Genomic DNA, 26,185 nt, shown 5'->3' with positions numbered 1-26,185 from the left:
GTGTGTCTGTGTAAAGATAGGTCCATCCAGTGCAATGCACAACCTTGATTTGGATTTGGACCAATTTTTTGGTCACATTGACCCACTCTAAGTCAGTGCAATTTGACAATCTTTATCTCACATTTATAGTGGATTACTGTACACAGGTTCATTCACTCAACAATCCTGGGCACCAAACTTGCGAATACAGTCACATTACTGGGAAGAGATCAAAGTGTTCAGTATAAAGTCCTGAAAGAGGAAGTTTTATTATTCTACTCCCCCAACCCCGGAAGAGTGGTGCATTTACAATTCTATCCGCCTCTGTACTGGAAGTTCAAACTTTTGTCCTTATTAAAAAAAAAAAAAAAAAAAAAAAAAAAAAAGCCAGGAGACAAGTTCAGGCTTGCCAAAAAAACGTACAACTTTAAGTTTCTCTCTCTCCGTGAACCACGGTAACATCTTTTTATGTAATAAGTTATTTTATTATTTTATTAGTCCATGGCCTCTCAACCTTAACCAATAATTTCCCCATAATATTAGAAAAGAATGGATGCCTACTTCGTGGGACTGTTATGCTAGGACTGGCTTTGAAATCATGTTTCTCGCAAACAAAACTGTTGATTTTGCGTTCTTCCCCATAACACGTATATTGGATCCAACAGAAAGATCATGTCTAAATTGTTTGTCAGATAAATTGATAACTTTTTTTTTTTTTTTACCAGATCAAATTAGTGTTCAAGAAAGAAATAACTTGACCATCTATCGTTTTTTCAGTCACACACATGCTCTTCTGCGAGTCCTACAGACACTAAAATAAAGGCAGGAGAAAAGCATATTTGCATAACACAAATCATCATCAGTCACGCAACCATTGTTAATTATGGACAAAAACAAACCACAACAGCAGAGGTCCCTTCTTCTGTCAGCCAATCCCACAGTTAGAAAATGTCATTACCATGCAGCTTCAAGCATGAACCACCTCACCCAAAAGCATGAAGCATACAACCACACACCCAGCCGCCGAGGAACTCCCACTCCGCCCGACTGTGTCCGGTGTGGTCTCACACACATACACACGGAAGGGCCTGTCAGGATACCCCGAGGATCTCTGCGAGTCTGAGGCTCCGGCTTGTCCCCGCCTCAGTTCCAGCCCCCCCCTCCCCCCGCACCTGCCCGCCTGAGGGTCCCGCCTTCTGCAAATCCGGTAAGACCCTAGACTGCTCCACACCCTAGCAGTCTCCTGGCCCAATCACTCCACTAGGGCGCGCCCGACGCCTGCGCATTGAGCTCAGGCGGGCACTCCCAGAAACACCCGCGGCGCGGCCTTTGGGCGAGCGGGTTGGAGCGGCGGAATCTACGAACCGAGGGGAGGGTTAGTAGACTGGGCCTCCCAGCGTCCCGGCCGGCCAGCCGCAGGCTTCCTGGTGTTGGACTACATTTCCCAGAGCCGCCGCGTCCCCAATGCGGCTTCATTTCCGTTTGTTCGTGCGGTTTGGGGGCCTCGCGTGGGGAGGGCAGCGTCTGGAGGAGCTTGGCTCGGCTCCCGTTGGGCGGGCGAACCCGATATCGGGGCTTGGACCCCAGGCGCCAGATCCTGGATCCTGAACTGCAGCTTCTGTCGAGGTGAGGATGTCCGGAATGCTGGGGCGGAAGCGTCACTGGAATTGTGTGTGTGTGGCGGTTTCTTGCCGTTTTGTGCCTGATACTGGTATGGGCGAATGGACGTATGCGGCTCTGGTTTTGTGTGTAAGCGTTCGCGTGAGTGAGAGTTGCAGCTCTGAGTAATAACTGCTGTCACAGTGTATTTGTGACCGCGTGCTTACCTGACGGAGAATGTGCCATGTGACAGTGTGATTGTGTGTGTACCTCTTGTGTGACTGGTGGTTTGCTTGTGACCGCGAGCTGTGCGACAGGACTGCTGTGACAGGGTGTTTAGATGGACTTGGGTCATTTTGAGGTTATTAATACGATTGTGTATTTTGTGTATTACTGGGGCTTCCTTGCGATTTTGAGGTGTTATGAGAGTGATACTGTGACAACGGTGTTTGTGTCCACTTGTTTTCCTTGACCTGGTACGGTTGTATTTTTCTCTTTGAGTGCGTGCCATATGTGTGACTGTGGGACTGTGAGTGTGCCACTTTTTCATGACTGTGTGAAGAGAGTAAAAGTGTTGTGAAAGTGTGTTTTGGGCCATGGGTATCTCTGATAGGGTGCTTGGATGTGCTGGAGTGTGTACATGCTCTGTATGTGATTGGATTTTAAAGACAAAAGGTGGTCTGAGGATATAACATTAATTTGGCAATTGTGACTCTGGCTGTGTGACTATGGAAATGTGATTGTGCGTGACTTTGTCTAGTCATTTATATATTTTATAGCCTGTGACCTTATGGGAGTTTAGTGAGATACACAGATAAATTTGGGCGTTTGTATCTTGGGGGTTCATTCTGGGGCTGTCTGCCTTTGTATCATGAGTCTCTTGTGACTTTGTCCTTAAAGAACTTGACCTCTTTCTCTTCTGACCTCAGAGACACCCCCCACCCCCACCTCTCCTTCACACATGGCCTATATTGCTTCATTTCTGTATTCATCCTTAGTTCACAGTGGGATTGTAGATGTAGGTTCCCTTCGGCTTCCAGGTGTCCTCTCACCTTATAGCCTTAAGGATACTGAATGGAGAAAAATGACAGGAAGGAAGGAAGTCAGAAATTTGAGCCTCTGAATGAAGACTATGAGTTTCTTCTAAACCACAGCAGATAGCACCTTCAAAACAGGCCATTTGGAAATGTAATGGGGTTCCAGAGAATGTGCTAGAGGAGCCAGTCAGTCACACACTTTAGAGCCTGTGGTACTTCACTGCAGGGCTCTATCTCCAGTGGACAGTTTTGAATCCGGAAATAAATTCTAGCCCAAGACAGCTGTGATCTTGGACCTTCTTTCCCATACAGAAAGTTCTAGTCTTCTGATTTTCCTCCACATTAAATGAAGGGTAGATGGGGGAGGGGAAAGAGAGTGTATTCTGATTTAGAGTATATCCTAAGAAAGGCCAAGTATCTCATGATTGGTTTTTCTTTTCCTGAGAGTAGAGCCCAGAAGAGGAAAAAATGGCTGTTACACATTCAAAACCAAAGTCCAAGGTGAGTAGATGTTACCTCTTAGTTTCCGGAAATGCTTTTATTTTTTCAGGATACAGGAATCTTTGTTTTCTTTTTGAAATTTCCTAGTTAAGCTTTCTCAAATGATGGAGGTGGCAAGGCAATTTTCTGTAGATTGGGAGCATGGAATATGTGTAGTTAATTATGATAGATACTTCCCAACAGTGGTTAAATTGAGGAAGTATGGATTTGAGATTCCTACATTTTAAAAGGAGATAATGTGTTCTTTTTTAAAAATTTTTTTAAATGTTTATTTTTGAGAGAGAGAGAGAGAGAGAGACAGCACAAGTGGGGGAGGGGCTGAGAGAGGGAGACAGAATCTGAAGCCGACTCCAGGCTCTGAGCTGTCAGCACAGAACCCCACATGGGGCTTGAACCCACAAGCTGTGAGATCATGACCTGAGCTGAAGTCGGACGCTTAACCGACTGAGCCACCCAGGCACCCTTGTATTGTGTTATTTCTGACATAGCAGTATTATGGTTTTTTTTTAACTTTTCCTATTTATTAATTTTCAAACATACACAAAAGTATAATGAACCATCATAGGCCCAGCTCAAAAGGTATCACTTGCCAATCTTATTTATTCTGCCTTCAGTTCAAACTCCTTTCTAATTAGCCTCTTGATTTCTTCTTTGATTTATGGGTTATTTAGAAATATGTTATTTAGTTTTTGGGTATTATGAGGATCTTCCAGAGATCTTTTTGTTACTGATTTCCTTCCATTGTGTTCAGAGAAATACATTGTATGACTTGAATTCTTTAAAATTCATTAAGATTGGTTTTGTGACCCCAAAATGTGTGGTCTATCTTAGTAAATGTTTGGTGTGCACTTGGAAAGACTATTCTGCTATTGTTGAGTGGAATGTTCCATAAATGTCAGCTAGGTAAGGTAGGTTGATAGCATTGCTTAAATCCTCTGTAACTTTACTGATTTTCTGTCTTGGGTTTATTTCTTTCTCCTTGTAGTTTCTATGGGTTTCTGTTTCATGTATTTTGAAACTCTGTTATTAGATCATAAATGTTTTAGATAGTATGTCCTAATGGTGAATTGATCCCTTTATCCTTATGAAATGCTCTTCTTTATTCCTGGTAGTAGTCTTTGCTCTGAGCATCTACTTTGTCTGATATTTAATGTTGCCACTCCAGCTTTCTTTTCATTTGTGTTAGCATGCAATATCTTTTTCTATCCTTTTTTTTTTTAACCTGTTTGTGTTCTGGTATTAGGGGGCATTTTTTGTCGGCCATAGTCAGTTTTTATACAGTTTGACAATTTCTGTCTTAAAGTATTTATACCATTTATATTTAGTGTGATTATTGATGTGGTTTGGGTCAAATCCATCATCTTGTCCCATCTGTTCCCTATTCTCTTTTCCTTTTCTGCCTTCTTTTGGATTGGGGGAGAGAGTTTCAAACTAACAATACCAATATTTTTACTAACCATCTGAATACAGAAAAACAATCAAGATTTCCTGGAGTTCAATAGGATAAAACCTGTCCTACAGTTAGGCTCATTTGTTTCATCTTATACTTTTAGTGATTCCCCCCCCCTTTGATTTAATTTTATTTTAAAATTATATAAAATATTTATTTATTTCCAAAATAAAAACTACAGACAAGGTAAATTCAGAGAAGTCTGGTGTCCATTCCTGTCCTTTCCACCCTGTTCCATTTTTCCTTCTATAGATAACTACCTGTACTTCTCTTTGGTTTGTTCTTCTATTTTTCTTTTAAATGGTACATGTTTATGTATATGTGTTTGTATGTATATGTATGTAATTAAAAGGGAGTATTGGGGGCGCCTGGGTGGCGCAGTTGGTTAAGCGTCCGACTTCAGCCAGGTCACGATCTCACGGTCCGTGAGTTCGAGCCCCGCGTCAGGCTCTGGCCTGATGGCTCAGAGCCTGGAGCCTGTTTCCGATTCTGTGTCTTCCTCTCTCTCTGCCCCTCCCCCGTTCATGCTCTGTCTCTCTCTGTCCCAAAAATAAATAAATGTTGAAAAAAAATTAAAAAAAAAAAGGGAGTATTGTATGTATACTACACTATATCTTTTTCTTTCTCATATGTTTAATGTATTCTGGAGATCATTTTTAGCAGCCTAGAGAGATCTTTCTTATTCTATTTTATAATTATCTATTTCTTGATTGGCAGTAATAGTTTATTCACCCAGTCTTTTAATTTTTATTAAAAAAAAATTTTTTTTAACATTTATTCATTTTTGAGAGACAGAAAGAGGGTGTGAGTGGTGGGGGTGGGCGCAGAGAGAGAGAGAGGGAGACACAATCCAAAGCAGTCTCCAGGCTCTGAGCTGTTACACAGAGCCCAATGTAGGGCTCAAACCCACAAACCATGAGACCATGGCCTGAGCTGATGTTGGATGCTTAACCAACTGAGCCACCCAGGTGCCCCTATTCACCCAGTCTTCTGAGTGGGCATTTGGTTTTTGCCCCAATATTTTTCCATTGTATAATATAGCAATCAATAACAGTATGTATGGTTTCTATTTGTAAAGGTTTATCTTTCAGATTTCTAGAAGTGGCCTACTTTTAGCTTATGTTGTGGTTTTTGACATAGATTCTACCTGAATTACAACTCTTGAGCAATAATAAAATGGAAACACATCCTTATTTTTCCCCTTCCCCATCTTTTTCTTCATTACCTAAGTTTAAAAAAAGTCTTATCTTTGTACTTTTTTCTCAATTTATTGAGACTTTTTTTAACCATTGTATGTCCTTTTTTGCAATTTCATGAAGCTGTTATTTTCTTGTTTTCTGATATCAAGGTAGTACATGTTTGTTGGTATGACTTAGAAAATACAAAAAGAAATGAGGAAGAAAATAACAGTTACTCAAAAAAACTCCTTTAGAATGAATCTTGGTTCATATTTGGAATCTATCCTTCAAGTTTATAGAAAATTTCAAGCATATATGAAAGAAAAAAAGTATGGTGTAGTGCATCCCCATGTACCCTTACCCATCACTCACCTTCAGCAAATATCAGTTTATAGCTAAACATGTTTCATCTCTAGATCCCTCTCCTCACAAAAAAAAGGATTATTTTGAAGTAAATTGCAGATATGAAAGTTCATCCACAAATATTTTAATACGTGTTTCTAAAAGATAAGAGCTTTTTATTTAAAGAACATAAGCACAATATCATTACTACTTAAAAAAAAATCCTTGCTACTGTCTTAATGTTATGAAATAGCCAGTCAGTATTAAGATTTCTCCTATTGTCCATAAATATGCATTAGAATTGAGATCCAACAATGCCTGTTTAGTCTATTTAGTGTAATAGTGTGATATGTTTCTTGATCTTTCTTTCTCTTTTCTTACAGTTTATTTGTTCCAGAAACAGAGTTTTCTTATAAAGTTACCCATATTCTGGATTTTGTTGCTTGCTTATGTGTTGTGTCATTTAACATGTTTTGTATTCTAAACTGGTATTTAATTCTAGAGGCTTGATGAGGTTTTTTTGTGGTTTTGCTTGTTTGCTTTGTACTAATCCTTTTTTACATAATGGTGCGTATATCTATGACATGGTGCATAACATTTGGTTGTTTTCCTTTATGTGATATTAGCAGCCATAGGTTGTCTTTTCTTGGAATTTATTATTTTATCAGGAGTCATAAAATGATACTGTAATTCTGTCATTTCTTCTGTAGTTATTAGCTAGAATACTTCTGTAAAGGGAACCATCCTGTCATCAGTGTCTTGGTTACTCTGAAGTATAACTTATGTAAAAAAAATATTAGGATAAAAGCTTGATTTTTCTCATTATTTTTCAGCATCTTTGAAAGTTCATCCTGTGTTTTCCTTTTAAATTATTATTATATGGGACGCCTAGGTGGCTCAGTCAAGTGTCTGACTCTTGATTTTGGCTCAGCTCATGATCTCATGATTCGTGAGTTCAAGCCCTGCATCAAGTTCCATGCCAACAGTGCAGAGCCTGCTTGAGATTCTCTCTCTCTCCCTCTCTCTGCTCCCCCCGCTCATTTTCTCTCTCTCTCTCAAAATAAATAAACTTTAAAAGAATTATTTTTATGGACTTGTGGATTTAATTATATTTGACATATGTCACTCTGTAGCAATTACTGTTCTTTTTCATACTCCGATTGTTCATCTTTGGCCTATGGGATCCTCTTTATCCCCTCTGATTTGGTTCCTTTTGGATTCTGTGGCCCTGGTCCCTGAAATGGGAGAAGGCTTTTGTTTGGTACTCCGTTGGCAGTGAAACGATTCTCTACATCTGTGCTGATCCATCTGACCCTCTGTAGGGGCTGTTCCATGGGGGATAATAGAACAGTGTGAGAGCTAGTGCTTTCTTTGGGTGCTTTACTTGACTAGTAAGTAATTAAAAGCTTGACTGTTACTTTCATTTTGGCTTATTGTCTTAGTTTTTCTGACAACTAGCAGCTCAACTATTTTCAGCTCCTTTGTTGATAGTGAGTGTGGTATCAATTTTGTCAACGTTCTTGATAGTGTATATAAATCCTCTATATTGTTACTGACATTTTCATCTACTTGTTCTGTTAGTTACTGAGAGAAAGATGTTAAAATTTCTAAAACTGGGGCGCCTGGGTGGCGCAGTCGGTTGGGCGTCCGACTTCAGCCAGGTCACGATCTCGCGGTCCGGGAGTTCGAGCCCCGCGTCAGGCTCTGGGCTGATGGCTCAGAGCCTGGAGCCTGTTTCCGATTCTGTGTCTCCCTCTCTCTCTGCCCCTCCCCCGTTCATGCTCTGTCTCTCTCTGTCCCAAAAATAAATAAACGTTGAAAAAAAAAATTTTTTTTTTAAATAAAAAAAAAAATAAAATTTCTAAAACTGATTGTGGATTTGTCCATTTCTTCCTTTAGTTCTGTTAGTTTTTGCTTCAGATATTTTTATGCTTTATTAAATCTGTGTACCTTTAGGATTTCTGTCTTCTTGATGAATTTGTCCTCTTTTTCTCTTATATTACTCTTTGTCTTGATCTCTGTTTTGTCTTATATTAATACAGCTACACAGGCTTTCGTATGCTTACTACTATAAAATGGTGGAGGTATATCTTTTCTGCCTCTCTCTCTCTTTTTTTTAAAGTTTTTATTTAAATTTCAGTTAGTTAAGATACAGTGTAATATTACTTTCCGGTGTATAATATAGTGATTCAGCACTTCCATACAAGACCCAATGCTCATCTCAGCAAGTGCACTCCTTAATCTCTATCACCTATGTTACCAGTCCTCCCAGCTACTTCACCTCTGGTAACCATCAGTTTGTTCTCTATAGTTAAGAGTCTGTTTCTTGGTTTGACATTCTTTTCTTTTCCCTTTGTTCATTTGTTTTGTTTCTTAAATTCTACATATAGTGAAATCTTACGGTATTTGTCTTTCTTGGACTGAGGTATTTTGCTTAGTGTAATACTCTCTAGCTCCATCCATGTTGTTGCAAATTACAAGATTTCATTCTTTTTATGGCTGAGTAATATTCCAGTGTGTGTGTGTGTGTGTGTGTGTGTGTGTGTGTGTGTGTGTGTGTGTGTGTGTGTAAACCCACATATACACTACATCTTCTTTATCCATTCATCAGTCAGTGGATACTTGGGCTGTTTCTATAGTTTGGCTATTGTTGACAGTGCTGGTATAAACATTAGTGTGCATGAATCCCTTTGAATTAATTTTTTTTTTTCAAATTTGTATTTTTGTATTCTTTGGATAAATGTCCAATAGTGCAATTGCTGGATTGTGGGGTAGTTCTATTTTTAACTTTTTGAGGAATCTCCATTCTATTTTCCAGAGTGGCTGCACCAGTTTGCATTCCTGCCAACAGTGCACAGGGGTTCCCCTTTCACCACATCCTTGCCACGACCTGTTGTTTCTTATATTATTGATTTTAGCCATTCTGACAGATGTGAGGTGATATCTCATTGTGGTTTTGATTTGTATTTCCCTGATGATCAGTGATTTGAGCATCTTTTCATGTGTTTGTTTTCTTATATTAATATAGGTATGTAGGTTTTCTTATGCTTAGTATTTATATGGTGTATCTTCCTCCACAATTTTACTTTCAACCCATTTATATCTTTAAACTTAAAGTACATTTCTTATAAAGAGCATATAGTTGGAATTTGCTTTTTTCCTTGTCTTGACATTGTCTTTTAGTTGGAGTGGTTGGACTATTGACCTTTAAGGAAATTACAATTTAGTTTAATCCCTGCTGGGGACAGGGGCTCCCCTATTATATCTCTTAAGAAGTGCTTGGCACTTTTTACAGTTAGTACCCTTAAATTTCCTTGTGTCTTTAGCTTTGTGCTGAAGTTATGATTTTTCATCTTATCTGAAGTATTTTTGGTTGTTAACATGGTCAGTTATCTTTTTTTTTTAAATTTTTTTTTTCAATGTTTATTTATTTTTGGGACAGAGAGAGACAGAGCATGAATGGGGGAGGGGCAGAGAGAGAGGGAGACACAGAATCGGAAACAGGCTCCAGGCTCTGAGCCATCAGGCCAGAGCCTGACGCGGGGCTCGAACTCACGGACTGCGAGATCGTGACCTGGCTGAAGTCGGACGCTTAACCGACTGCGCCACCCAGGTGCCCCAACATGGTCAGTTATCTATTGAGCTTTCCACATGTGGAAGAAGTAGAATTTATAATGAAATGTTTATCAAATACCTACATGATTGACTTTCTATAGGGGCAGTGGTTCTCCCTAGAAAGTGTTTTAGAAATACATCTGGATGCTTTTGAATGTTAAAATAACTGAGTTGAATGTGAAATCTTCTGGCTTTTTGAAGGACTGAAGCCATGGATCTTAATTATAGGACAGAGAACTTTTCTATAAAGGGGTAGACAGTAAATACTTTAAGCTTTATGGGCCAGATGGTCTCTGTTGCAGTTAATCAGTTCTGCTACTGTAGTGTGAAAGTAGTCAAAGACAGTTTATAAACAAACGAGTGTAGATGTGTTCCAGTAAAATTTATTTACAAAAATAGTTTGTGTGCAGTAGTTTGCTAACTTCTTTTTTTTTAAACGTTTATTTATTATTGAAAGACAGAGACAGAGCGTGAGCAGGGGAGGGGCAGAGAGAGAGGGAGACACAGAATCTGAAGCAGGCTCCAGGCTCTGAGCTGTCAGGACAGAGCCCGACGCGGGGTTCAAACTCACAAACCACGAGATCACGACCTGAGCTGAAGTCGGAGGCTTAACCAACTGAGCCACCCAGGCGTCCCTGCTAACTTCTAATCTAGATGTTCTGCAGTACACAGCAAATAATTATTCTATGACCTGTAAAATGAAGACCATTCCTATGGAAAAGAATGTGTTTATAATTAACTTGGTCTAGAACTTCTCACATAACACATTATTTTTGCATGATTTTTATAAACTTTTGAATTCATCATGTTGCTGTTATTGCATGGTTTTACCATTAGCTAAATCTTCCAGGAATGATTGAGAAAAGATTATACTTTGTTTTATTCAGAAATTTATCAAGATTTTTTTAAACACATGAAAAAGTTACAGCACTGATCGCAACACCACTTGTGATATTTTCCTTACCAGTATCACATACTTGTAGAAGCTTGCATTTGTAGATAACAAATTTCATTGATTTTGTACACACACATGAACATATCACACACATACATATATACACATACATAAATACACATATATAGACCTTATTTCAAAATGTCAAATATAAAGTTGTCAACATTACTTAGTTGAAGACTTCTGGGGAAGATGCTAGAGTAGGAGGAACCTAAGCTCACCTTGTACCATGGATACAAGTAGATAAAACCCACATCAGTGTAAATAATTCACAAAACAACCTGAAGACTGGCAGAACAGACTCTCCACAGCTAAATGTAGAGAATAGGCCACATTGTAGAGGGTAGGAGGGTAGAGATGCAGTTGGGAGCTCAGTAGACCCACAGTACTATGGGAGAGAAGGACACTGCTGTAGGCATGGAAAGGGGAAAAAAAAAGAGAGACCCTCACACCAAGCACTTCCACATGGGGAGATAAACCCCCTTAACATTTGTCTTTGAAAATAAGAGGGGCTGGGGTACCTGGGTGGCTCTGTCGGTTGGTTAAGCATCCAACTTTGGCTCAGGTCATGATCTCGCTGACAGTGTGGAGCCTGTTTGGGATTCTCTCTCTCCCTCTCTCTCTCTCTGCCCCTCCCCCACTTGCATGCATGTGCTGTCTCTCTTTCTTTCTCTCTCTTTAAAAAACCCCAAAACTTGGGGCGCCTGGGTGGCTCAGTCGGTTGAGCGTCCGACTTCGGCTCAGGTCATGATCTCGCGGTCTGTGAGTTCGAGCCCCGCGTCGGGCTCTGTGCTGACAGCTCAGAGCCTGGAGCCTGCTTCGGATTCTGTGTCTCCCTCTCTCTCTGTCCCTCCCCTGCTCATGCTCTGTCTCTCTCTGTCTCAAAAATAAATAAAAACGTTAAAAAAAAAATTAAAAAAAAAAACCCAAAACTTTAGAAAATCAGAGTGGCTGAATTTCATAAGTTCTTGGAAACAGTGGGGCTTAACACCTGGAACTTTAAAAATCACTAGGCTTGGCTCTGGGAGAGTTGGGAGGTGAGAGGAAACTGAGTCTCTGCTCTTAGAGAGACAGCACAATAAACAGCCCCACAGAGATACAAGATAAAAGCAGTAGTTTAAAAAATGCTTGGAGTATGTTGGGGGGATTTGTTTACTAATCTCAGAACTTGTGCTGGAGGGTCAGGAATCACTGGGAGACATCTCCAAGAACAAAAGGGCTGACAGGTACCAGTTTTCCTTCCCCAGCCCCCAGCCTACACACACAGACACCTATGAGAGCCAGTACAGCACTAATATTTGTTACATAATTTGCTAACAATGTCCCTGCCCCTGAATATTTCTGTGGATCTGCCCCTTCCAGCCAGGCCTCTGCTCCAGGTCCCTTCCCACAGCAGACGTGTGCAAACTTTGTGAATACCCTACACCCAACACCTACATTCTCCCGAGGACCTGCCCCTCCAGTATGCTAGGCTGAAGCTTTTCCAAAAGTGGTGCCACAAGCTTGGCAGTGTGCAAGCAGCCCTGACATGAGCCAGCAGTCACTCCAGTGTGACTCCTGCCTGGGGGAGAAGCGAAGATAACCACATATACCAGTCTACCTGTAGCCCCAGCAGTGAGCTGGGGGCAGATCTCTGGTCTGACTGCAGTCCCTGCCCACCAATGAAAGCTTCTCAGGGGACAGTGCATGGAATGTGCCCTGCAGTTTGGTGCCACTGCATCTCTGGCAAACACCCGGTGTGACTCACCTTAAGCCCAGTGCAGCCCCCGACTGGCCCAGAAACAACACAGGGACCAAAATCTGTCCACAAATGGCTCAGCCACAACAGGAGACCGCATGCGACACACATAAAAGACACTCCTGAAGTGCCAGGTTCTGGTGAACAGGGGACATTGCACTGAAGGGCACTATAGGACCTCTTCATAAGGTGCTACTTTTAAGAGCAGTAGGCATAGCTGACTTTCCTAACGCATGGAAACAGACATAAAGAGACAAAATGAAGAGACAAAGGAATGTGTCTCAAATGGAAGAACAAAACAAAATCACAGCAGGAGACCTAAGCAAAATAGAGATGAGTAATATATGCCTGATAGGGAATTTAAAGTAATGGTCATAAAGATACTCACTAGACTTGAGAAAAGAGTGGAGGACCTCAGTGAGACACTTAACAAAGAGAAAACATAAAAAAGAACCAATCAGAGATGAAGAACTCAATAACTGAAATTAAAAATACACTAGATGGAATCAGTAGTAGGCTAGAGAAAGCAGAAAAAACAGGAGGGCAGAGTAATGGAAAGCAATCATGCTGAATAAGAAAGAGAAAAAATAATTTAAAAAATGAGAATAGTCTCAGAAAACTGAAACCATCAAGTGTAATCACATTGACTTTATAAGGATCCCAGAAGGAGAAGAGAGAGCAAAGAAGGTAGAAAACTTATTTGAAGAAATAATAGCAGAAACTTCCCAAATTTGGGAAAGGAAACAAATCCAGATCCGGAGGCACAGAGAACCCCCAACAAAATCAGCACATGGAGGTCCACACCAAGACACACAGTAATTCAAATGGCAAAAAGGAGTGATAAAGAGAAAATTCTAAAAGCAAGAGAAGACAAAACAATTACATACAAGGGAAAAACCCATAAGGCTATCAGCTTATTTTTTGGCAGAAGCTTTGCAGGCCAGAAGGGAATGCCATGATATACATAGAGTGCTGAAAGAAAACCCTGCAGTTAAGAATACTCTGGCAGAACTATCATTCAGAATAGAAGAAGAGACAAAGAGTTTCCCAGAAAAAAGTTAAAAAAATTCATGACCACTAAACCAGCCCTACATAGAACGTTAAAGGAGACTCTGAGTGGAAAGGAAAGACCATAAGTAGTAATAATAAAGTAGGAAGGACACGGGCGCCTGGGTGGCTCAGTCGGTTAAGTGGCCAACTTCGGCTCAGGTCATGATCTCGCAGTCCATGAGTTTGAGCCCCGCATCGGGCTCTGTGCTGACAGCTTAGAGCCTGGAGCCTGTTTCAGATTCTGTGTCTCCCGCTCTCTGACCCTCCCCTGTTCATGCTCTGTCTCTCTCTGTCTCAAAAATAAATAAACGTTAAAAAAAAAAAGTAGGAAGAACAAAAGCAATAAAATTAAGTATATTTATAAAAATCAGTCAAGGGATTCACAAAAGAGAAGGATGTAAAGTATGACACCATGTACCTAAAATGCAGAGGGGGGAGGAGTAAAGAATGGGTTGAAACTTAAGTAACCACCAACTTAATATAGACCACTATATGCAGAAGATGTTATACACAAACCTAATTGTAACCAAAATAGAAAACCAGAAATAGATATGCAATAAAATAAAGAGGAAGGAATCCAAGGATATCACTAAAGAAACCTAATGAGAGAAGAAAGGAATAGAGAAGACCTACAAAAACAACCGTAACAAAATGTAAAACAAGTAAACAAAATGGCAGTAGGGACACACTTATCAATAATTACTTTGAATGTACATGGACTAAACTGCAATCAAAAGGCATAGGGTGACAGAATGGGGAAAAAAGCAAGACCCATCTCTGTGTTGCATACAGGAGATTCATTTCAGATCTGAAGACACATGCAGATTGAAAGTGAAGGGATAGAAGAACAGTTGTCATGTAAATGTAAGTGAAAAGAACGTTGGGGTAGCAATACTTATATTGGACAAAATAAGACATTAAAATAACAAAAATTATAAAAATAGACAAAGCACACTATCTAATGATAAAAGGAACAACCAACAAGAATATATATCAATTGTAAATACTTACGCACCAAACATGGGACACCCAAATAAATAAAGCATCTAATAACAAACATAAAGGGAGGAAGTAATTGATAGTAATATAATAGGAGACTTTACCATCCTACTTACATCAATAGACAAATCATCCAAAAGAAAATCAATAGGGAAACCATGGCTTTGAAAGACACATTCAACCAGATGGATCAAATGATATATTCAGAACATTCCATCCTAAAACAGCAGAATATACATTCTATTCAAGTGCAAATGGAATGTTCTCCAGAATAGATCACATATTAGGCAGTAAAACAAATCTCAACAGTGGCACCTCGGTGGCTCAGTTGGTTAAGTGTCCAACTTCAGCTCAGGTCATGATCTGCCATCTGTGAGTTTATGCCTCGTGTTGGGCTCTATGCTGATAGCTCAGAGCCTGGAGCCTTCTTCAGATTCTGTGTCTCCCTCTCTCTCTATCCCTCCCCCACTCATGCTGTTGTCTCTCAAAAATGAATAAACATTAAAAAAATAAAAAAATACAAGTTTCAACAAATTCAAAAGATTAAAGTCCTATTATACAACTTTTCCAAACACAACACTATTAAGCTAGATCAACCATAAGAAAAAATCTGGAAAGAACACAAAATACATGGAGGTTAAGTAACATGCTACTAAACAATGAATGGGCCAAGCAAGAAAAGAGGAAATCAAAAAATACATAGAGATAAATGAAAATGAAAACACAGTGATCCAAAACCTTTGGGATGCAGCAAAAGCTGTTCTAAGAGGGAAGTTTGTAGCAATACAGGCCTACCTCAAGGAGCAAGAAAAATCTTTTTTTTTTTTTTTTTTCAACGTTTATTTATTTTTGGGACAGAGAGAGACAGAGCATGAACGGGGGAGGGGCAGAGAGAGAGGGAGACACAGAATCGGAAACAGGCTCCAGGCTCTGAGCCATCAGGCCAGAGCCCGACGCGGGGCTCGAACTCGCGGACCGTGAGATCGTGACCTGGCTGAAGTCGGACGCTTAACCGACTGCGCCACCCAGGCGCCCCGGAGCAAGAAAAATCTTAAATAAACAACTTAAACAACCGTTTTTTTTTATTTAATTTTTTAATGTTTATTTATTTCTGACAGAGAGAGACAGAGCATGAATGGGGGAGGGGCAGAGAGAGAGGGAGACACAGAATTGGAAGCAGGCTCCAGGCTCTTAGCTGTCAGCACAGAGCCGGACGTGGGGCTCGAACTTACAGACCGTGAGATCATGACCTGAGCTGAAGTCAGACGCTCAACCCACTGAGCCACCCAGGCGCCCCTTAAATAAACAACTTAAACTTACACCTAAAGCAGCTAGAAAGAGAACTAACAAAACCCCAAACCAGTAGAAGGAAGGAAATAATAAAGTTAGAGCCCAAGTAAATGAAATAGAAACTTGAAAAAGAAATAGCTGGTTCTTTGGAAAGATCAACAAAATTAATAAACATTTAGGCAGACTAATCAAAAAGACAAAAAAAAAAAAGAGGAATCTAAACAAAATCATAAATGAAAGAGAAATAACTGACACTACAGAAATACAAAAGATTATAAGAGAATATTATGAAAAATTATATGCTAACAAACTGGACAACCTAGAAGAAATTAAGGAATTTCTAGAAACATGTAAACTACCAAAATTGAACTGGAAAAAATAGAAAATTTGAATAGTCTGGTTACTAGCAATGAAATTGAATCAGTAATCAAAAAACTCCCAATAAACGAAATTCCAGGACCAGATGGCTTCACAGGTGAATTCTACCAAACATTTATTAAAGAGTTAATGCCTAGTCTCAAACTATTGCAAAAAACAGACGAGGAAGGAAAACTTCTTCTTTCATTCTATGAGGCCAGCATTACCCTGAGACCAAAACCAGATAAAGACACCAGTAAAAAAGAGAAATACAGGGGCGTCTGGGCGGCTCAGTCAGTTAAGCGTCCGACTTCAGCTCAGGTCATGATCTCCCGGTTTGTGAGTTCAAGCCCTGCATCAGGCTCTGTGCTGACAGCTCAGAGCCTGGAGCCTGCTTCAGATTCTGTGTCTCCCTCTCTCTGCCCCTCCCCTGTTCATGCTCTGTGTCTCTCTCTTTCAAAAATAAATAAACATTTAATTAAAAATTTTTTTCAACGTTTATTTATTTTTTTTGGGACAGAGAGAGACAGAGCATGAACGGGGGAGGGGCAGAGAGAGAGGGAGACACAGAATTGGAAACAGGCTCCAGGCTCTGAGCCATCAGCCCAGAGCCTGACGCGGCGCTCGAACTCACTGACCGCGAGATCGTGACCTGGCTGAAGTCGGACGCTTAACCGACTGCGCCACCCAGGCGCCCCAATAAACATTTAATTTAAAAAAAAAAGAAATACAGGCCAATATCTCTGTTGAACATAGATGCAAAATTCTTCAATAAAATACTACCAAACCGCATCCAACAATACATTAAAAAAAATCATTCACCATGATCACATGGGATTTATTCCTGAGATGCAAGGGTTGTTCAGTATTCACAAATTAATCAGTGTCATACATCACATCAACAAGAGAAAGGATAAATACCATATGATCATTTCATGCATTTCAGTAGATGCAGAAAAAGCACTTGACAAAGTATATCCATTTATGATAAAAACCCTCAACAAAGTAGATTTAGAGAGAACAGTCCTCAAGATAGTAAAGGCCATCTATGAAAAACCCATACCTAACATCGTACTTAATGGGAAAAACTGGGAAACCCTAAGACCAGGAACAAGACAAGGATGTCCACTCTCACAATGTTTTGTTTTGTTTTGTTTTGTTTTGTTTTTTTATTTTAAAAAAATTTTTTTTTCAACGTTTATTTATTTTTGGGACAGAGAGAGACAGAGCATGAACGGGGGAGGGGCAGAGAGAGAGGAAGACACAGAATCAGAAACAGGCTCCAGGCTCTGAGCCATCAGCCCAGAGCCCGATGCGGGGCTCGAACTCACGGACCGCAAGATCGTGACCTGGCTGAAGTCGGATGCTTAACCGACTGCGCCACCCAGGCGCCCCTAAACAGGCTCCAGGCTCTGAGCCATCAGCCCAGAGCCCAACGCGGGGCTCGAACTCACGGACCGCGAGATCGTGACCTGGCTGAAGTCGGACGCTTAACCGACTGCGCCACCCAAGCGCCCCTGTTTTGTTTTGTTTTAAATGTTTATCCATTTTGAGAGGTGTGCGGGTACATGGGGAAGAGGCAGAGAGAGAATCCCAAGCAGCCTCCATGCTGTCAGTGCACAGCCTGACATGGGACTAGGTCTCATGAACCATGAGATCATGACCTAAGCTGAAATCCAGAGTCAGAAGCTTAACCTGCTGAGTCATCAGGCGCCCCCACTCTTACCACTTTTTTCAACATAGTACTGGAAGGCCTAGTCATAGTAATCAGACAACAAAAAGAAGTAAAAGGCATCTAAATCAGTAAGGAAGCAGTGAAACTTTCACTATTTGCAGATGACATAATATTATATATTTAAAACCCAAAAGATTCTACCAAAAAACTACTAGAAGTGATAAATGAATTCACTAAGTTCACAGGATACAAAATCAATATACAGAAATCCATTAAACAGCAGAACAAGGGGCACCTGGGTGGCTCAGTCTTAGTTAAGAGTCCGACTTTGGCTCAAGTCATGAACTCATGGTTTGTGGGTTCAAGCCCTGCATCAGGCTCTCTGCTGTCAGCACAGAGCCTGCTTCAGATCCTCTGTCTTCTCCTCTCTCTATCCCTCCCCCACTCAAAAATAAATTAACATTAAAAAAAAACACACAGAAAGAAAAGTTAAAACAATCCTGGGGAGGCGGTACCTGGGTGGCTCAGTCAGCTAAGCGTCTGACTCTTGATTTTGGCTCAGGTCATGATCTCACAGTTCATGGGTTTGGGCCCCTGCCTCAGGCTCCATGTTGACAGTGCAGAACCTCCTTAGGATTCTCTCTCTCTCTGCCCTCTCCTGCTCACATGCTCACTCTCTCAAAATAAATAAATAATAGAAAATAATCCCATTTACAATTGTACCAAAAAGAATAAAATACTTAGGAATAAACTTAACCAAGGAGGTGACAGATCTATACTCGGAAAACTAAAATAAATGAAAGATTAAAGAAATTGAAATTGATGAAATTGAAAAAAGAAAGAAATTTAAGACAACACAAATGTAAAGATATTCCATGCTCATGGGTTGGAAGAACAAATACTGTTAAAATGTCCATACTTCCCAAAGCAGTCTATAGATTTAATGAAATCTCTGTCAAAATACCAACAGCATTTTTCACAGAACTAGAGCAGTAACCCTAAAATTCATATGGAACCACAAAAGACCCCCATTAGCCATCTTGAGAAAGAAGAACAAAGCTGGAGGTATAACAATTCCAGATTTCAAGGTATACTAAAAAGCTATAGTAATCAATATAGTGTGGTACTGGCACAAAAACAGATTGGTGGAACAGAATAGAGTGCTCAGGCATAAACCCACGATTATATGGTCAATTAGTCTTTCACAAAGGAGGCAAGGATATGCAATGGGAAGAAGTCTCTTCAACAAATGGTGTTTGGAAAACCGAACAGCTACATACAAAAGAATGAAACTGGATATGGTCTTATACCATATATAAAAATTTAAAAGTCAGTTAAGAATCTAAATGTGAGATCTGAAACCATAAAAATTCTAAAAGAAAACACAGACAGTAATTACTCTGATCAGCCATAGCAACACTTTTCTAGATATGTCTCTTGAGGCAGGGGGAAATAAACTATTGGGATTACTTCAAAATAAAAAGCTTTGCACAGCAAAAGAAACATTCAGCAAAACTAAAAGACAGCTTATTGAATGGGAGAAGATATTTGCAAATGACATATCTGATAAAGGGGTAGAATCCAAAATATATATTAAAAAAAAGCTATATAAATCAACAAAAACCCCTAATCAATTAAAAAATGGGCAGAAGACATGAACATTTTTTTCAAGGAAGACCCACAGATGGCCAACAAACATAAAGAGAGGCTCCATATCACTCGTCATCAGGGAAATGCATGTCAAAACCACAATGAGAATTACCTCACACCTGTCAGAATGGCTAAAATCAAAAACACAAGAAACAATAAGTATTGGTGACGATGTAGAGAAAAAGGAACCCTGGTGCACAATTGGTGGAAATGCACACTGGTGCAGCCACTCTGGGAAACAGTGTGCAGGTTCCTCAAAAAATTATAAATAGAACTACCCTATGATCCAGCGATTGTACAACCAGTATTTACCCAAAGAATACCAAAACACTAATTCAAAGGGATACATACATCCCTATGTTTGTAGCAGCATTATTTACAATAGCCAAGATATTACCATATTATCTAGTAATTGCACTATTGATATTTACCCAAAGACTATGAGAACACGAATTTAAAAAGATATAGGTACCCCTATGTTTACTGCAGCATTATTAATAATATCTAAATTATAGAAACAGCCCACGTGTCCATTTATAGATGAGTGGATAAAGAAGTAGTGTGTGTGTGTGTGTGTATGTATATATATATATATATATACATACACATATATATATATATACATACACACACACATACATACATATACACACACACAATGGAATATTACCTAGTCATAAGAAAGAATGAAATATTGTCATTTACAACAACATGAATGGATCTAGAGAGTATAATGCTAAATGAAATTAGAGGAAGACAAATACTGTATGATTTCACTGATGTGAAATTTAAGAAAGAAAGCAAAGAAAGGAAGAAGACAAACCAAGAAATAGGCTCTTAACTATAGAGAACAAACTGATGGTTACCAGAGGGGCAGTTGGGTGGGGTTGTATATGAAATAGGTGAAGGGGATTAAGAGTACACTTAACATGATAAGCACTGAGTAATGTATAGAATTGTTTAATCAGTATATTGTACACCTGAAAACAATATAATGTTGTATGTTAACTATACTGGAATTAAAATTTTTAAAATGGAACTTAAAAATATGCTTAGTTGAATATTGTCATCTTATAAATCTGATTTGTTTATTTTAAGTAGTTGCAAGCAAGCTTTTAATTGTGCCTTTTAATGTGTATAACTGTTGGTCATTATCTCTATTTTTGGCATAAAGGATATAAATGTATTATCTATAATTTTTTTTTCAGAAACAGTAGAGAAGTTGTTGTAAATATTGTCTTTTTGTATATAGAGAGCATTGTTTGATCAGAGTAACAACTATCACCTGTACGTGTCCCAGTTAGTATTTTTTTGGTGATGGGAGCAAGAGACAGGAAGAAGAGAGCAACAAAGATAATTCTGACTTACTCATTTGGAACTTTGCAAAAAGCATGGTCTCATGGTTCGGTTTTCTTGTCTCTAGCTCTGCCTTTTTCAGACTCTGTGCTTCTCTAAGATAGGAATCCAGAGGAGGATTGATCATTTCTTGGAGCACTAAAAACCATGGCTCAGGTAAATTGGTGTTTTTTCATGCTCTGTTTAAGTAGTCACTTTTTTTTACAGAGTATGTGCACATTTGCATTCCTTATTTCTGAAATGTCCTTCCTAACTGACCCCACTCAGCAAGGTGCTCCCCAGCATTCCAGTCTTATAAGTGATGAGGATCTTTCCTAAGTTTGTCTTTCTAATCAACCTATATTCACATAATTATTCAAAAATACTTGGAGCATCTTTGACTAGAAGCACTGATTTAACAAAAGCAGATTCCCTAATTTTATAAGATAGAGAAGGTTGTTAATTGTACCACACATGAGAAAACTTTGAACTTCTCTTTATACCTAAGTTTCCTGGTTAGACAAGATCATTAGTTTTTTGTTTTTGTTTTTTTTTTTAATTTTTTTTCAACGTTTATTTATTTTTGGGACAGAGAGAGACAGAGCATGAACAGGGAAGGGGCAGAGAGAGAGGGAGACACAGAATCGGAAACAGGCTCCAGGCTCTGAGCCATCAGCCCAGAGCCCGACGCGGGGCTCGAACTCACGGACCGTGAGATCGCGACCTGGCTGAAGTTGGACGCTTAACCGACTGTGCCACCCAGGCGCCCCAAGATCATTAGTTTTGACTGGCCTCAGAGCTCATGCTTTGTGAGCTTTTAAGATCCATTAGAACATGATTAGAGCCTGAAAGAGATCAGGGATCTTCCCTGGTAATCCATAATTGACATAAAGCAATAATATGGATAACTTTGAGAGTCAAAGTTATGTGTTAGTCTTGTACATGTAAGTTTAGATGATCTTTTCTACCTTTCTGTTGCTTAGAACAAGGAAAAAATATACATTTTATAAGTGATAAATAATACAAGAAAGATCATCATTCACACGCAAAAGTTGTTGAGAATTGTAGACTCCCAAAAGTAAGAAATGCTTATGAGATTATTATGTAAGCTAAATGTGTAAATAATGCACACTTAGTAAGTCAGACATTCATTATATGGAGCTATTTTGCAGCCTATTAAAATATGTACTAAATTATTGGTAAGAAGGAAAATGTTTATGAGATAATATCCTGATACAATGATGGATTGAAGTTTCAATAAATTCCTTAATTTTACACAAAATTTATAAGAAGCCGGGGCGCCTGGGTGGCTTGGTCGGTTAAGCATCCGACTTCGGCTCAGGTCATGATCTCACGGTCCGTGGGTTCGAGCCCTGCGTCGGGCTCTGTACTGACAGCTCAGAGCCTGGAGCCTGTTTCAGATTCTGTGTCTCCCTCTCTCTGTGACCTCCCCCGTTTGTGCTCTGTCTCTGTCTCAAAAATAAATAAACGTTAAAAAAAAAATAAAAAAAAAATTTATAAGAAGATTTTATGAGATTTTACAAAAAAACTTCCCCAGTTATTTTTCTTATTTCTTAAAGAATAAGGAAGAGAAACTTGAATTTATTGAGAACGTATGATACACAAGATACAAGTGTAATTAAAGAAGAGTGAATGATAGAGTATTGTACAGGTTGCCTTTGTGTGCTATTTGTTTTAGTTGCGACTTTACATCTTTAATTTCCAGACTTATCTGCATAATGAGATGTTCTATATGCAGGAATTACCTATAACAACAGGAATATGTTGGTACTTCAGAAGAATTGATTTCTTTAGTGTCTCATTTATGTCAGTGGCTTTCTGCTGTTTTTTACCTCCTTTGTGGAGAGTACCCTGTCATTTCCCCTCTGTTGAAAAAAATATTTTCTTTATTTCCACAACTGGTATTATATTTGTTGTTTCAGAGATCAGTGATGTTCAGGGATGTTGCCATTGACTTCTCTCAGGAAGAGTGGGAATGCCTGGACTCTGCTCAAAGGGATTTGTATAGAGATGTGATGTTGGAGAACTATAGTAACTTGGTGTCACTAGTAGGTAAGGAAATGTACCCCTAGTATTTCAGGATCTACCTTTGGAATGGCTGCTTTCTTCGATTGTTTTTAAGTAACTGAATTGCCTCTTATTATTCTCAAAGGAATGAGAATATTTCAATTACTGGAAATAGTAATATTTCATACGGCATATTTGCTTTCTCCATTTTCCAGAGTAATTATCGCTCTTCTTTCTCTCTTATTTGATAAGCAAGGGGCTAGATTTGAATTCTGGGACACTTACAATATTGTCAGGAAAAACAGGCTATGCATTGTTACAATTTAGATATGCTAAAGGAGTTAAAAATATTTTGAAAATTAGATCCAGGAATATATTGTTTTTCGGACAATAGAAAAGCTTATATTATTTACATAGTAATAGGGTAGATTAGGTCAGGTAAACAATCCATTACAACAAATACTTTCGCTCCTATTTTTGTTTTGTAGTTGAATATTACATTTTAAGAACTTTGTATTGTTCTTTGAATGAATGTGCTAGAACCACCTTATATTGGAAAATAGCTCAGGAAGAACATGTGCTTGTCTAAGAAAGTTTGTTGGACTTTTTCCTATAACAAAATAAGAGACATCCTATATCAGTTAAAACTTTTAACAAGTGATTTTCCAACCTAAATGATCACTTTATTCTTTAGACTCTTGAAGTCCCTGTCTTTTACCCATTCACTCCTCTTTTCTCTGAAGGCTTTATGAAGTTACTGGTTGGTACACTGCCTTTGAGACCCAAGTCATGTGGAAAAAAAGACTTCTGACTTGAGAAGAAAAGCAAGGGCTTTTCAGCACAATCTCTCTAAGGAATCCCACCTAATCCCTACTCTTCTCCCTTTTGGTCTCTTATGATAGTCCTTCCCACTCTCAAAGGAGGAGCTCTTCCTTTTCTCCAGTGGTATGTAAACTTGGGAGTCAATTCCTTTCTAGATTTTTTTTTGTATTTAGATTTATATTATTGTCTCCCTTTAAAATGTATTCATTCATTCAAAATATATTTATTAAGAGCCTATTCTTTACCAAGGACTATAGTAGGTATTGGAGAAATGATGATCTAGATAAAGTTTGTGTTCTGCTACATTCTCTGGGAGAAATAAAAATATATGTGTTTGTGTGTATATATTTACATATATACATTTATTTAATAAATATAATAGTTTGCAGGCAACAATAAGGAATTTGAAAGTAAAGGAGAGTAGGCAAATTAACTGGGGAGTATGGATGGGCTATTTTAGATAGGTAGATTTTTTTTTTTTTTAATTTTTTTTTTCAACGTTTATTTATTTTTGGGACAGAGAGAGACAGAGCATGAACGGGCGAGGGGCAGAGAGAGAGGGAGACACAGAATCGGAAACAGGCTCCAGGCTCTGAGCCATCAGCCCAGAGCCCGACACGGGGCTCGAACTCACGGACCACAAGATCGTGACCTGGCTGAAGTCGGACGCTTAACCGACTGCGCCACCCAGGCGCCCCGATAGGTAGATTTTTAAAAAACATCTCTAAGGAGGTAATACTTGAACAAAGACTTGACTGAAGTAAGGGCAGGAGTCAGGCCAGTCTGTGCAGGAACAGTATTGCAGACAGATGGAGTAGTAAACGTAGAGAGTTTAGGGTGGGTGTTAACTTAGTAGGAGGAACAGAAAAGCATAATTAAAGAAGAGTGAATGATAGAGTAATTAAGAAATAAATATAATTTGGCAACTCCAGAAAAGGAGTTCAAATTTTATGCTTTGAGGTGGTGCCCTCTGACTTCTGGTGAAAGAAAATGCACATCCTCTCTGAAGGAAAGTAAGAGAGTTTTAGAATTCTCACAAATTAAGATCAACAAAAGATGAGCTCACAAAGATCATCCAACCCACAAGGAAATAGGTCATAGGTGAGTGATAGATAATCTAAAGAAACAACAGATTACATGGCAAATGATTTCACATATTGGTATTTTTAGATATAAATATAAAATGTTGGTGAAATGTTTAAAGAAATAAGCTAAATCACAAAAATAACAAGCAATAAGAGATTTTCATAGAGGGTCAGATTTGAAAGAGAACTAAGAACATTTCTAAAGGTTCTGTTTAGATCTTTTTAAAAATAATCATCAATAGATTGATAAGTTTGAATGAAAATTGTTTTCTTTATAAAAAGACATAAAGAAAATAAAAGACCTTGAATTGGGTGAATATATTTGCAATTCATATTGACAACAATGAAATTAATACCTAGAATATAAAAAGCTTTTATAGATTAAGGAAAAGGAAATATTTTGTTTTTAAAAAGTGGGTAAAAGACATTCATAGGCAGTTCAAGGAAAAAGAAATAACAAATCAAGGAGGTAAAAGACCTATACTCTGAAAACTGTGAAACATTGATGAAAGAAATTCAAGATAATACAGTTGGAAAGATATACACTGCTCATGGATTGGAAGAATTAGTAATTGTTAAAATGTCCATACTACCCAAAGCAAACCACAGATTCAGTGCAATACCTAACAAGATGCCAATAGTATTTTTCATAAAACTAAAGCTAAAATAATTAATCTACAACAAAGGAGGCAACAATAGCCAGTTGGGGGAAAGAGAGTCTTTTGAATAAATGTTTTTCTTTGTTCTGGAAAAACTGGAGAGCTACATGCAAAGGAATGAAACTACACTACTTTCTTATACCATACACAAAAATAAACTCAAAATGGGTTTAAAACCTAAATTTGAGACCTGAAATCATTAAACTAAAAGAATACATAGGCACTAATCTTTTAATAAACTCTTGGGACTACGTGAAAATAAAAAGCTTTTGTACACCAAAGGAAACCCATGAATAAAATGAAAAGACAACCTACTGAATGGGAGAAGATATTTACAAATGATATGTCTGATAAGGGGTTAATATCACTATTTTGTTTAAAAAAAAAAAAGGGAAAGGAAATACAAATAGCCAACAGACATGAAGTGCTATTGACTGAATAAATAAATAAAATTTTACAAGGGATTACTATTTAGCAATACAACAGCCAAAACGTGGAAATGACTCAGATGTCTAGCAGCTGATGAATGGATGAATAAAATTTGTTATATCTTTAAATGGAGTATTATTTAGCAATAAAAAGGAGTTCTGATACATACTACAACATGGATGAGCCTTGAAAACATGCTAAGTGAAAGAAGCCAGATGCAAACACTGTATATTACATTATTTATATGAAATGTCTACAATAGACAACTATAGGGACAGAAAGTAGATTAGTGGTTGCCAAGTGCTGGGGGTGGGAGATGAAGGTGAATTGGAGAATGGAAATAGAGAAATTGGAAATGACTGCTAATAGACACAGGTTTCTTTCTTTTTTTTTTTTTTATTGTTCTACTACT

At 38.6% G+C, this 26,185-nt stretch overlaps 1 protein-coding gene across 7 annotated transcripts in view; it reads left to right on the top strand.

Moving 5' to 3' along the window:
- LOC121011362 (zinc finger protein 420) overlaps positions 1–26,185 on the top strand; it is a 129,445-nt gene that overhangs the window by 85,960 nt on the left and 17,300 nt on the right. For 2 of the 7 annotated variants that reach the window (XM_040445672.1, XM_040445670.1), the window contains exon 1: positions 23,593–23,723. The exons of 1 other annotated variant lie outside the window; for it this stretch is intronic. Coding sequence is in view for 1 of the 6 variants with exons in the window: in XM_040445667.1 (XP_040301601.1) it covers positions 20,919–20,927; positions 22,694–22,823 (139 nt within the window). In the remaining 5 variants the exon portion in view is untranslated. Of the gene's footprint in view, positions 1–1,281; positions 1,606–3,065; positions 3,117–20,838; positions 20,928–22,693; positions 22,824–23,592; positions 23,724–26,185 lie in introns of those variants that run through there. 4 more of the 7 variants (XM_040445667.1, XM_040445668.1, XM_040445669.1 and 1 more) reach the window with 4 other exon arrangements.

Source organism: Herpailurus yagouaroundi, unplaced genomic scaffold, assembly GCF_014898765.1.
Source record: "Herpailurus yagouaroundi ecotype Mexico unplaced genomic scaffold, PumYag 194, whole genome shotgun sequence".
In the NCBI taxonomy this organism is placed as follows: Eukaryota; Metazoa; Chordata; class Mammalia; order Carnivora; family Felidae; genus Herpailurus; species Herpailurus yagouaroundi.
This window is presented reverse-complemented; position numbering and strand designations above follow the sequence as displayed.